General features: G+C 45.2%; 1 protein-coding gene across 5 annotated transcripts in view; it reads left to right on the forward strand.

The window, feature by feature from the left end:
* Positions 1–14,173, forward strand: part of LOC102946434 (minichromosome maintenance complex component 3 associated protein) — a 78,257-nt gene that overhangs the window by 48,138 nt on the left and 15,946 nt on the right. For all 5 annotated transcript variants that reach the window (XM_043525009.1, XM_037913116.2, XM_043525010.1 and 2 more), the window contains exons 18-20: positions 8,711–8,908; positions 9,283–9,351; positions 11,106–11,240. In XM_043525009.1, coding sequence (XP_043380944.1) covers positions 8,711–8,908; positions 9,283–9,351; positions 11,106–11,240 — 402 coding nt within the window. The remainder of the gene's footprint in view (positions 1–8,710; positions 8,909–9,282; positions 9,352–11,105; positions 11,241–14,173) is intronic.

Below are 14,173 nucleotides of genomic sequence, written 5' to 3' on the forward strand. Positions count from 1 at the left end.
GTTTCAGAGTAACAGCCGTGTTAGTCTGTATTCGCAAAAAGAAAAGGAGTACTTGTGGCACCTTAGAGACTAACCAATTTATTTGAGCATAAGCTTTCGTGAGCTACAGCTCACTTCATCCGATGAAGTGAGCTGTAGCTCACGAAAGCTTATGCTCAAATAAATTGGTTAGTCTCTAAGGTGCCACAAGTACTCCTTTTCTTTTTGCGAATCTTTACATAAGCAGCTTTCTCAATTGCATCAAGCTCTCAGCAGCTCCAGCCCCACAAGCAGGAGGATTAGCTGTTCACAGAATCAGGGGGCACTGATCCCTTTGTTCCATCAGTGTTGGATAACAAATGAGGAGTCCTCTTCCTTCCCTGAAAACCTTTGAAATGTATTCTTTGAAAAGTAAACCTGGACAAAGTTCCTCTCCCTTGCTGTGTGCTCTTTGGAGAGCAGGCACCAAACCCTTTCTTCATCCTCTGGTCAACTTGCTTTCTCCATTGTGTCGATCACTTTGTTTACCTAGGAGTCAAATGTCCTTTCATTGTCCTTTGCTTGTAATCAACCCATGCTGTCTTCTCATCTGCCCCTTAGCAAGATCCATGCAGACGGGTAAATCCACATTCCTTAGTCTACAGCAGGCTTGTTTATTAGCTGCCTCCACACCACACATATAACTCTGTATACACAACCCATACATACATCACACGATGATATTCATGAACAGCGTGTCACCAGTTTACATATGATACCTTACAAGATGCTGTTTAGCTAAATATTCTGACAACAGTGTGAATGCGCCCTTTGCCGGTTGGCATAAAGGGACTCTTAGGGTCACAGGGAGGTGGCAGGGCCTTCTTTGTGGAGTTTTGGAATTCCCTCACCCCAGTCTGAAATAGCCCTGGGGTATTGACCCTTCAGGGCACACTGCAAGGCTCATCTGTTTCCCTGCATGTGAGGGAGACTGTAAAGATCTCATAGACTTTAAGGTCAGAAGGGACTATCACAATCATCTAGTCTGACCTCCTGCACATTGCAGACCACAGAACCTCGCCCACCTACTGCTGTAATAGACACTTAACCTCTGGCTTAGTTACTGAAGTCTTCAAATCCATGATTTAAAGACTTGAAGTTACAGAGAATCCGGCATTGACACACTAGTCTAAATGTGCAAGTGACCAGTGCTCCCTTCTGCAGAGGAAGGGGAAAACCCCCTCTCTGCCAATCTGACTTGGGAGAAAATTCCTTCCCGACCCCCAAATATGTCCATCAGTTAGACCCTGAGCATGTGGGCGAGACCCACCAGCCAGACACCTGGGAAAGAATTCTCTGTGTGGTAACTCAAAGCCCTCCCTATCTAGGTTCCCGTCTCCAGCCGCTGGATCTGAAATACGTTCTCAGTGGATTGTGTGAAAGAAGATTACTAGGGAAGGGTCAGTACTCCTTGTTACGGACTGAGGGTGTAAATTAAAAAAAATTATTTCTCTATTGTCAGCTCAAATGTTTTGAAACTGATTTAATGTAACAGACGACATGAAAGCCCGTGCTGTCACACAGGTGTAATTTCTAATGTGTAAAAAAGCCCCTAGTGGCTGAAAATTTAAGAATTGGACAGGAACAGACCCCAGATTCCAGTGATGATTGAGCCTGGTGCTATTCTGAACAAAAAGAACTCTCACCTATGCTTGTAGCTATTTCCATCACTGCACATAGATGTTCCAGTTTACAGAATAGCAATCCTGGAATCTTAATATACAGATAGTCTCTAACTTCTGATAAATCATCTTTCAGGTAGCATGTCCTACAGGTTTTTATAATTGCTTAAAAAAATTATTTAAGATTTTCTGCTCTCCTGGTAATGTTTATAAGGGTATTTTCAGCAAGAGGGAAGCTGTTTAATAATCCAGGGGAAAGCAATTAAATGGATTATACATCAAATATACAAGCTGTACAAGCACAGAGTAATTAAACACTGAAATTAAGAAGAATATTTATCTCAAGATGCATTCTGAATAGAATTCTCACTTCTGGGTCTCAGCTCCTTAATGTGCGACTGCCATAACACCCTAGCTCTTGTGACTTTTAACCGTTGATGTTAGTGGTAGCAAGTCAGAGCAAAATCCAGGCCCCCTAATTGTCAGTGTGTGCCACCCTGTCCAGGTTTTTGGTAGTGGGTGACTTACTGCTGTCATGCTTGCATAACCAATGTATGTTGTGGGACAACATTAGTTCAAGTACACATCCTTATAGGTGCCCCACCATAGGATGTCACGCACCCGTACACTCTTGACTGGCATCTGGAAAGCAGTATTTGCAGGTCTGTGCCTGTGTAGAATGGCACCTCTGTGCATAGGTGCCAACTCTGTGAGTGCTCCGGGGCTGGAGCACCCACGGGGAAAAATTAGTGGGTGCTCTTCACCCACCAGCAGCCAAGCTCCCCTCACCTCACCTCAGCTGGCCTCCGCCTCCTCCCCTGAGCACGCCGCATCCCCGCTTCTCTGCCTACCTCCCAGTGCTTGCCACCGCCAAACAACTGTTTCACGGCTTAACAAGCTCCGAGAGGGAGACGGGAGGAGTGGGAACGCAGCGTGCTCAGGGGAGGAGGCGGGCTGGGGCGGGGATTTGGGGAAGGGGTTGGAATAGGGGCAGGGAGGGGGCGGAGTTGGGGCAGGGACTTTGGGGAAGGGTTGGAATGGGGGCGGGGCTGGGCGCCGAGGCGGGTTGAGCACCCACCAGTGCCAGCAGAAGTTGGCGCCTCCGTGCTCTGAGTGAGGGCATATTGGGATGCACTGACTTGCCATCACTCAGTTCTTTCTCTACCACCTGCAACTTGAGATGGAGTCTACTGACTGTTGTATTTGGCTTCCCGCCTTCACTTGTGCATTATTCTTTCTTTCTTTGAATTATTCTATTTCCATATACCTTTATTTCACTTTACTTCACTTTATTTTGTGTTAGTTTTGTTAGTCCATCCCTTCCTTTTCATTTTCTTTGATTTTGTGTTGGAATATAGTTGTTATGCCCAAGACTCCAGGGTTTAAGGCCTGTGAGACTTACCAGAGGTCATTTCTCAGCAGCGATGGACATTCCAGCTGCCTGTGGTCTTTGGGAGAGTCCCACAACCCTGCCAAATGCATGGTCTGTCTAGGTTTTAAGGCCAGATCCAAGAAGGTCAAGGAGGCTAGACTGAAGCTCATGCTAATGGAGCATGTGTTAGCTCCCAAAGGGTCTGCTTCCCTCCTCATACATTGGCCTCTCTGTCACAGACAGCCTCTGTTGCTGCTTTGTCAGCGATCTCAGTACAGGGATTCATTCGGGTACCATACTACCCTACCTCCATGAGCCCCTTGCATGAAGATGGGCCAGGGGAACCTACCAGAACATCATAGGTCCAGAGGTTATGATTATCATTGGCGTCCCTTACCTTATCCCTCTCCCCAGATGGACTACTGGTACCTAAGGGGTCACTATGGTGAGCAACTTAATATAATGTCTAGGAAAAAGCGCTGGTACCCATCGGTACCATACCAACTACCAGCTTCTACAGAACGTCCTCTAGTACAGTGCCCATTTGGTACCATGCTGCTCTCCATTATCAAAAGATGTACAAGAGGAACAGGAGCCTCAGACAGAGGAGATCTCTCCTCCATCTGGAAAGTCATCTTCATATCCAGATGACGTGGTGATGCCACCACCTCCCTCCTATGCAGGTGATTTCAAGAGATTCCAGGAACTCATGAAAAGGCTAGAGAACTCCCTTCAGTATTCCACTAGAGGAGGTGCAAGAGTCCAAACATTCCCTGGTGGACATCCTGAACACCAATCCTCAGGGAATGGTTGCCTTACCTATCAGTGAGGCACTGTTATCTCATGCGTATAACCTGTGGTAAATACCTCCCACAATTCCACTGCCCTGTAAGCAGACAGATAAGAAATACTACATCCCACCTGAAGGAACAGAGTGCTACTTCTCCTACCCTAACCTCAACTCCCTTGTGGTGGAGGCTGCCAATGAAAGGAACTGTCAAATTCAGTGTAGGCCCTCTCCACCAGGTAAGGAATCAAAAAGGCTGGACTTCCTGGGAAGGAAGAGCTATTCATCAGCCACTCTCCAATTTCACATTGCCGACTACCAGGCCTTAATGGCAAAATATGACTTCAATACGTACTCCAAGTATACACATTTTAATGAGCATTTGGCACAAGACCCGAAAGATGAATTTCAGTCTATTATCACTGAAGGAGAGTTGGTCATCGAAACTTCTCTGCAGGCTACATTAGATGCTTCTGATACAGCTGTCAGGTCCATGGCTACAGAGGTGGTCATGAGAAGAGCATCCTGGCTCCAATCCTCAGGACTTCCAAGAGAAGTTGAAAACACAGTGGAAGACCTTCCATTTCAAGGGCTCTTTACTCAGTATACATACTCCTCTCTCCATACTCTGAGACCCCAGAGTGACGTGATCACAGGGGATTTGTGTGTGTGCAATGAGAACTGGTCATACTGGGATCCATGGGCGATGTACAGGGCCCAAAACCACAGGCCCCCTAGCCCGCCTAGGTCCAGAACAGCCCAGTCCCCTTCACCAATTGTCCCGGCACCCTCAGAAACACAAGAGGGAGACACCGAGAAACCTGAGGACCCAGCCAAATATGACACATTGCTGCCTACTCACCTCTCGTTTAAAAAAAAAAACAAATTTAAAAACGTAGATAGTAAAAAAGTCAAATTAAAAAACATAGTAAGAGAACCATTAAAGGGCCACCATGGCTAAACAATGTAAAAGAAGCAGTGAGAGGCCAAAAGGTATGCTTTAAAAAGTGGAAGTTAAATCCTAGTGAGGAAAATAGAAAGGAGCATAAACTCTAGCAAACGAAGTGTAAAAATATAATTAGGAAGGCCAAAAAAAGAATTTGAAGAACAGCTAGCCAAAGACTCAAAAAATAATAGCAAAATTTTTTTTAAGTACATCAGAAGCAGGAAGCCTGCTAAACAACCAGTGGGGCCACTGGACGATCGAGATGCTAAAGGAGCACTCAAGGACGATAAGGCCGTTGCGGAGAAACTAAATGAATTCTTTGCATCAGTCTTCACGGCTGAGGATGTGACAGAGATTCCGAAACCTGAGCCATTCTTTTTAGGTGACAGATTTGAGGAACTGTCCCAGATTGAGGTGTCATCAGAAGAGGTTTTGGACCAAATTGATAAACTACACAATAATAAGTCACCAGGATCAGATGGTATTCACCCAAGAGTTCTCAAGGAACTCAAATGTGGAATTGCAGAACTACTAACTGTCATCTGTAACCTATCCTTTAAATCAGCTTCTGTACCAGATGACTGGAGGATAGCTAATGTGATGCAGATTTTTTTAAAGGGCTCCAGACGTGATCCCAGCAATTATGGGCCGGTAAACCTGACTTCAGTATCAGGCAAACTGATTGAAACTATAGTAAAGAACAAAATTGTCAGACACATAGATGAACATAATTTGTTGGGGAAGAGTCAAGATGGTTTTAGTAAAGGGAAATCATGCCTCACCAATCTGCTAGAATTCTTTAAGGGGGCCAACAAGCATGTGGACAAGGGGGATCCAGTGGATATAGTGTACTAAGATATTCAGAAAGTCTTTGACAAGGTCCCTCACCAAAGGCTCTTAAGCAAAGTAAGATGTCATGAGATAAGAGGAAAGGTCCTTTCATGGATTGGCAACTGGTTAAAAGATAGGAAACAAAGGGTAGGAATAAATTATCAGTTTTCAGAATGGAGAGAGGTAAAGTGTGGTGTCCCTCAGGGGGTCTGTAATGGAACGAGTCCTATTCAACATATTCATAAATGATCTGGGAAAAGGGGTAAACCGTGAGGTGGCAAAATTTGCAGATGATACAAAACTACTCAAGATAGTTAAGTCCCAGGCAGACTGCAAATTGCTACAAAAGGATCTCTGAAAACTGGGTGACTGGGCAACAAAATGGCAGATGAAATTCAGTGTTGATAAATGCGAAGTAATGCACATTGGAAAACATAATCCCAGCTTTCTAAATTAGCTGTTACCACTCAAGAAAGGGATCTTGGAGTCATTGTGGATAGTTCTCTGAAATCATCCACTCCATGTGCAGTGGCAGTCAAAAAAGCGAACAGAATGTTGGGCATCATTAAGAAAGGGATAGATCGTAAGACAGAAAATATCATATTGCCTCTATATAAATCCATGGTACACCCACATCTTGAATACTGCGTGCAGATGTGGTCGCCCCATCTCAAAAAAGATACGCTGGAATTGGAAAAGGTTGAGAAAAGGGCAACAAAAATGATTAGGGGTATGGAACGGCTTTCATATGGGGAGAGATTAATAAAACTGGGACTTTTCAGCTTGGAAAAGAGACGTGTAAGGGGGATATGGTAGAGATCTATAAAATCATGACTGGTGTAGAGGAAGTAAATAAGGAAGTGTTATTTACGCCTTCTCATAACACACGAACTAGGGGCCACCAACTGAAATTAATAGGCAGCAAGTTTAAAACAAAGAAAAGGAGGTATTTTTTCACACAACACACAGTCAACCTGTGGAACTCTTTGCCAGAGGATGTTGCGAAGGCCAAGACACTAACAGGGTTCAAAAAAGAACTAGATAAATTCATGGAGGATAGGTCCATCAATGGCTATTAGCCAGGATGGGCAGGGATGGTGTCCCTAGCCTCTGTTTGCCAGAAGCTGGGAATGGGCAACAGGATGGATCATTTGATGACTACCTGTTGTGTCCATTCCCTCTGGGTCACTGGGCACTGGCCACTGTCAGAAGACAGGATACTGGTCTAGATGGACCTTTGGTCTGACCCAGTACGGCCGTTCTTATATTCTCATCTTCATCACTGGAGGAAACCATAATGCCCCCACCACAGCCCACTATGTAGCAAGTGAGGTTCTACGAGATGATTGTCCCTGTGGGTGCTCCACTACCCTCCCTCCTCCCGTCTACTTCGGAGGCGAAGGCCGATTCTCTGAGGTAGAGAAGGAACAGGGGGCTGGTTGGCTGTGCACTGCCATGTAACCGCTCAGAGCGGCACAAGATGGCTATGGCTTGTGTGTGGCCCAACTGAGCACTGCTACCACAAATCTCTGATTACAAGCGCAGGGCGTCAAGACACCACCTAAAGTGAAGCACTCACAGGGACAACCATCTCGAAGAACCGCAGTTACTACACAAGGTGATTATCCCTCTCTTCCACCAGGGAGGCTTTGCTCCTGTCCACGCATAGGGCATCCTCGAGCAGATGCTCTCTACGTGTTATGGAGGATGAGCCGCTCAGTCCAGTTCTGAGGGTACTGTCAGAGAAGGAGCGTTTTCCTTCCTCCTCTCTGGATGTTGCAGTCACTTCAGCCTCTCCCTCACCTCCTGACGACTTCCGCCAGTTCCAGGAACTCCTGCAAAGGGAGCTGGATGAGCTGCATATTCATTCTTCACTCCTTGGTAGTGGGCAGAGTTGCCCTATAGATCAACTATGCCATTCTTCATCCAGCTTGAATGGTTTGGTGTACCCTGGCTACTTGCATGCCTACCACCAAGGAGGACGAAAAGAGAGGCTAGGTACCAGCCATGGGGTCGGAGTTTCTTTCTTCACACCCTCCACCCAATTCCATCTTGGTGCAGGCAGCAGCAGAGCGCTTCAGACAGCAAAATTTTCCGTCCACCCTGATGGATAAGGAAAGCAAAAACTTAGACCTTCTGGGCTGGAGGGTCTTTTCTTCTGGAAGCCTCCAGTTCCAAATTTCAAACTACCAGGTCTCATTGGCCAAGTACGATTTCCTTAACTATGGTGAATTGGAGGACTTTGCTGACAAAGCACCTACTGCCGATCAGCTGTTTCAGCGTATGGAGGCACTGGAGGGGTGCGGGGGAGGGAAGGGGAAGAGGCGGGGTGGGGTCTCCAGAGAAGAATCAGGCCTTCATTCTTTGGATGTAATGAGGGCCCTTTCCTTCTACCTGAAAAGGGTTAAACCATGCTGCACCTCTCCTAGACTATTCGTGTTGATTTTTGGATTGGATGAAGAGCCAACCAGTTTCCAGACACGGACTGTCTAAGTGAGTTTTGGGTTGCATCAGGGCTTGTTATGGGAATGCAGGGTTACATGCCCCCCTCAGGAAGTGACAGCACATTCTGCTAGAGCTCAGTCCATGTCCATAGCTTGACTGAAAAATCTGTAGGTCTGCTACTTGGTCTTCTAGCCATATCTTAGCCACACACTATACCATCTTACCTGCTTCCACCTTTGGTGGTACAGTCCTTCAAACTGTCCTGGACTTACCTCCGTAGCACCCATCTCACTGAATTCCTGCTTGGGAGCCTTCCACAGTGGAGAAGGAACTGAGTGGTGGTGGACTCACACCTCTCGAAATGCCCTCGCTCACAGCATAAGGCGCTGGTCTGCGTGGGCCCGCAAATGTTACTTTGCAGTCTCCAGCCAAGAGCGCACGGGCACATCCACATGCTACAGTGGAGTGCCCATAGGGACAAAACATCTTAAAGAACTCAAAGTACTGTGAGGTAAGTGATCGCTCCTTTTCTACTTTGAACTGCTAATAAACCTAAGGTGCCAAAGTAGCTCCAGAAAGTTAGTAGTGAAGAATAACTCTGAACAGAAAATCTGTGAAAACAATTTGAGATTTATTTATTTATAAGCATCATTCATTAGTACAGCATATACGTATTTTCTCTTTTAAAGATGGAGGGAAGTTGTAGCAGCGCGGAAGAAGCTGAAGCATCAAATGAGGGCATTCCCAGCAGCTCCCTGTTGTGTGGATCCAAAAAACAAACTGAAAGCATTATCCCCCAGTGCAGAGTGTCCTATTGCTGAGGAGAACCTAATTAAGAGAATTGTAAACCTGGGACATGCAGGAAATCTGGGAATCTCCTGCACCAGGTAAGAGCACTCGCACAGCTAACCTGAAATCTAGTCAGTTTCAAAAGATAAGTTAAAATAATTTCACATGAGCACAGGTTCCTGATAATATAAATTTTGTTTTACAAGCACATCTTCTTATATCCCTTGTCCTGTGACGGACCCTCATGAAAAAGACGCTGGCTGTACACATTGCAGTCAGACACATAGGAGAAACAAACTGAAAACCCAGAGAGAATTTCTCTCTGATCTTCTTCCATGGTAGTAAGTCTCCTAAGTGTTCCGGCTTGCCTGGTGCACAGATGAGCGCTCCTAGCTCTTGCAGACCTATACGTGTTGTACAGGGGACTCAACACCTTTGATACATCCTGACCAGACTTCCTCTTTGTTTCCAGGTTAAGATGGCTGAGAAACAGGACAAAGCACCAAATGAAAGTTCAGTACTTTTACCAGCAGTTGCTATGGTAAGTTGGAGCTTCATTGAAGCTACATTAGCACAAAGCTGCTGTGTGCCCTGAAAACGTTGGTGCAGAGTGGTGAATCGGGCTCTAGCGGACTTTTCAGACTAGCCCCTATGGATATATGTAACTGAAGGTGGGTGAAGGGTGGATCCTCCAAAATATCAGAACCCTTGTGCCTATACGTGTAGAGTGCAGTGTCTGCCTGATACTGGGAGAGTGTGTGGAGTGGCAGATGGGGCAGAGTCTAGTATGGCTCATATGCAGAGAGCAATAAGTGAGATGTGGTCTCTGTAACATAAGGACCATCAGATCTTCGTCTTCAGTGGGCTGGAATTGTAGTTTAAATGTTGGTAAGTACTATAGACCTCTCGGTGAGAGAATAGTGATCCCATAGCTGAAGGTCAGACAGGTAATGATGGTTATGGAGGAGGTGGACAGAATTTCCTTAGTTTTAGGAGGCCACTTCTTTATGACTTTGGTGTCTAGAAACCTTCTGTAGCTGGAGACAGCACTGCTCAGAGCAGAGATAAACCAAGGAGAGAGAACACTTACAAGTCCAAAACCAGGATCTCTGCCGGTCCGTGTGGATATTTTAAGAAGTCATTAACGTGCAGCTGCAGACATCTGTAACTTAGCACATACAAGGTGGAATTCGTGAACTCTGTGATGTTCCCCTCTGGTGGACAAAAGAGAATTCAGTAACTCCCAAACTAACTCAACAAAGTCCATCCTTGTTGAGGAGAACAGAATAAATCTAGTTGGAGTTTGGAAGCAGACTGCTTCCTGAGACATGGCAAAAAAGCTAGGAAACTTTTCCGGATTAGTAAATGACGTTTTGAACAATCCCAAGATGTTGGTCCAGTTCGCCCCAAAACTTACCAAAAAATTTCTCTTCTGCAACCAGATCACTCATAAAATTTCAGACAATTTAACATGTGGTGAAATCTGAAATGATTACGGGGGTGAAAAATGATAAATATAGAACTTTGATAGGATGCTGGAAAGTTGGATCAATGAGTTTAAAGGCTGCTTTACTGTTCCTGGGAAAATGCCATAAACTAATAGCTAGTTTTCTCAGTGTTGTTTGAAAGGATGCCGAAAGAACCTGCTCATTCATTGTATTCTCTAAACCCACAGGCACTTGCCTATGTAGGCTTCTTATGAACTTCAATCCCTGGCCTGCTTACAACATCAAAGTAGTCAGGCACAGTGAGGGGAGAGTGGGGATGTGCATGTGATCCAACAAACCAAGACAAATTTTATGGGCCAGATTCTCAGCCAGTGTAAATCAGTGTAACCCTTGAAGTCAGCTGAGGTATGGCAATACACATCGGCTGAATACCTAGTCCCGTAGGTCTAACTTTAGACTTCCTTGCTTTGAATGCCCATTTAACTCTTTGTAACTCCTTTGTGGAAAGCAAAACGTTTAAAGAAAGCAGTTACATTAGCTCTTAATTTTATTAGGCTATAATTGCATTCATTGATTCAATGTTCACAGCTTCAAAATGTTGGTTACCTTAGCACGCAGCTGCCCAAACAGCCACACTGACCTTTCAGGACCATGAGATCAGCTGATGGTCCATCTAGCCCAATACCCTGTTTTCCAACAGTGGCCAATGCCAGGTGCTTCCAAGGGAATGAACAGAACAGGGCAAAAATCACCTTTTTTTCTAAATCTAGTTTAGGGCAAAAAGGAAGAGTCATTAAAAAATTCAAGATATTTAGTTATTTTTCATATACTTTTCACTCTCTTTAAGCGATGCTGCATGGACACCCCTGGATCTGCCTTCACTGATCCTTGAACATATTCCAGTTCAGCGAGAACAGATCTTTTGGAAGGTGCTCTTGGTGTTGCCGAGTTACGAAGGATGTCCAGCAGAGGATCCCAGCCAGTAAGCAGAGGAGCCAACCGGCATTCCCTTGCATGTCATGGAGACAGAATGGAGGAGGGGATGGGTTTGTACTGTCATTGAAATGTAGCTCCCCATGTCCTGAGTAGAAAGAAAGGCAATGAATGACAGGACAAAGGGATGAAATATTGGTCAGTAAATGTCCCCTATTTATTTAGCTAAATCTTCAGTGTGTTCTAGCGCCTTTCTAAAGTTAATAGCTTTGCTGCAGAGAGGGGAAATTCCTTACGCTTTGCTAGAGATGGAGCCACATTCCCTTTCTCACCCCTCACATCCTGTCATAAATAAATATCTCCATGCCCTAAGACTGTTGTTACATACCCCATACATTAAAAGAACATTAACATGCAAAGTCAAGCACTTGAAATCCAGGAAATGTGAGAATTGAGGTGGCCGGGGCAACTTTAGTCCTGCTCCAGGTGTGTATGGGTTTTGACGCAGTCTTGTCCAGCTTCACATAGAAAGTCTGTGGCAGAGAGAGAGAGTAGAACCCAACTTTCTTGGGTCCATTCCAGTCCCTTCAGCCCAACAGAATCTTCTCTCTCTTCTCACAACTCTCTGCCTCATTCATGGTCTACCCTGTGCAGTGAATGAGGCAGCGGTCTATGGAACAAACCTGGGATTGTTAAGACTGTATCATAATGCATATGCACAAGGGGGATGAATTAAGGTGGCATGGGAAACCTTCATTTTGACATTTCCTAACTTGGAGTGTTTAACTTTACAACATTAATGTTCTTTCATTGTAGTTTTCTGTGATATTTTCTGTTGATTCATTGATTCGAAGGCCAGAAGGAGCCGTTGTGATAATCTTATCTAACCACCTATGCAATACAGGCCATAGAATTTCACCCAACTGTCCCGGCATCATGCCCAGTAACTTGTGGTTGAACCTGGAGCGTATCTTTTAGAAAGACTGCCAATCTTGATTTCAAAGCTTTAAAATGATGGAGAATCCACAGGGCGCCTTGGTAAGCTGTTCTATTGGTTGATTGCTGTCCCTGTTTTAAAAAAATAAAATTGCACCTGTCTAAAATGCATATGTAATTTCCTACCTTTTTAAAAAAGCTAACTGTAAAAACAGAAATTCCATCATGTGGGACAAAGCAACCCCATATTGACCCCTGCAATGGTCATCAACAAGGTTGTAAGCAGGACGGTTGGATTCACAGCATGGACTAATAAATGGTAGCAGTAATAGTCTGTTATCCCCTATATGAATCAACTTCTAGCAGGAGATGTATGACTCTAAGAGCCCTTACTACCGAGGCATACGGTGCACTGACTCTCAGCAGGCCCGCCAACTCACTGCAGCCAACACTCTGCTGCCATGATACTTATCCAGAAGGGATTGTGTTAAGGTATCGTCTGAAGGCTGGTGATCAGTATAATTGTAAAATGCATGTGTCAATGTTCTATATGTGACGTTATGAATTCCCTCTGTATGATGATCCTAGAACATGTTCAAGACCAGATTGTCTGGTCTAGGTGAAGGTGATTAACAGATCTGTCCTAGACAGAGAAATGTAGGTTTACCTCAGTTTACATATTACAGTATCAGTAAATGAATCCAGCAGGGGGTTATCCTGATCCTGAACTCAAGAGACAGAGATCAGGAGTACTTGTGGCACCTTAGAGACTAGAGAGTTAGCATAGTTCCTGCATCTGAGAGAGAGAGAATCTGCAGGAGGCCTTCCTGACTTGTAAAACAAAGCCAGTCCCTTTGGGAATGTAAGCAACAGAGAGAGGCTCCGTCTTCATCCTTCACCTTAGGAGATGACAAACCAAGATCTCTCTGATCTTTCTATGGGATGTTGGCCAGTAAAAGCTGGAAAGGGGACTGTGCGTGAGAGAAACCATCTTGAACAAAGATTATCTTTCCAGATTAAATTTTAGTCTTTTAGATGCGTGTTTGCTTGTAACCATTTCTACCTTTAGCCCTTTTACTTATCACTTAATCCATGTTCGTTGGTTGTTAAAATATTTTCCTTTCATTATAAACCATCAGTGTTGGGAAAGTTCAGTGAAGTGTGTGCTTTGGAAAACTGACAGGTCGGAGTGTTTCACTGTCTTTGAAGAGGCAGCAAATTTCACACTGTCTCTGGGACTGTTCGGTGAGAGGGACTGATCCCTGCGGTAGGACAATTTGAGGGTGAATTCGGGGATAGAAGGGTACTGAGATCAGCCTGCCAGGAGTAACCAAGTTGGGCAATGTTCAGGGTGAGGCTTGTGGGTGCTGGCAGGCTGTTGGGATCAGAGCTCTGGACCAAAGTTGCACAGTCAGAAAACACCCAAGATTGCAAGGCAGATGGTGAGCAAATCCCTTATGGGCCTGGGTGAACACCAGAACATCACGGCATGCAAAACATACTTTGTCAGTGGCTTGTACAGCTCTTTTTGCTACACAGCAGACCACTGTTTTGAATCAGGATTCCCATGTTCATTTCCTAGCTCTGAGGGAGTGTTGTCTAATAGTTAGACAACAGCTTTGGCATCTTCATTCCGAAAGAGAGTATGGCCAAGTGGATGACACTTGGGTCTAGCATTACAGACAGAGTTCTAGTTCCGGCTCTGCCAGGCATGACCTTGTGCCACCTCTCAGGTATCATCTGTAAAATGGGAGGAATGATACTTGCCTACCGCTTAGTAAGGTGCAGGTGAGAGGTTTTCCTCAGTCGGAGCAGTACAGTACACAGAATTATCGTCAGCCAGGGAAGGCTCCTGACACTCAGCCCAGCACACCTTTCTCTAGGTCTAAGGTGGTGGGGAGCACTGCTGCTGAGCTTGTGTCCTTGCTTGAGCACTAGCTCTGCGCCTCCCGTTTAGGAGAATGAGTGGGGTCTATGAGGGTTGTCACAGAATCTGGTGTGTAGAAGCTCGGGGTTGGAACATGCTCGTTGTGGAAGGAATGTTTG

This window comes from Chelonia mydas, chromosome 11, assembly GCF_015237465.2.
Source record: "Chelonia mydas isolate rCheMyd1 chromosome 11, rCheMyd1.pri.v2, whole genome shotgun sequence".
Lineage (NCBI taxonomy): Eukaryota > Metazoa > Chordata > Testudines > Cheloniidae > Chelonia > Chelonia mydas.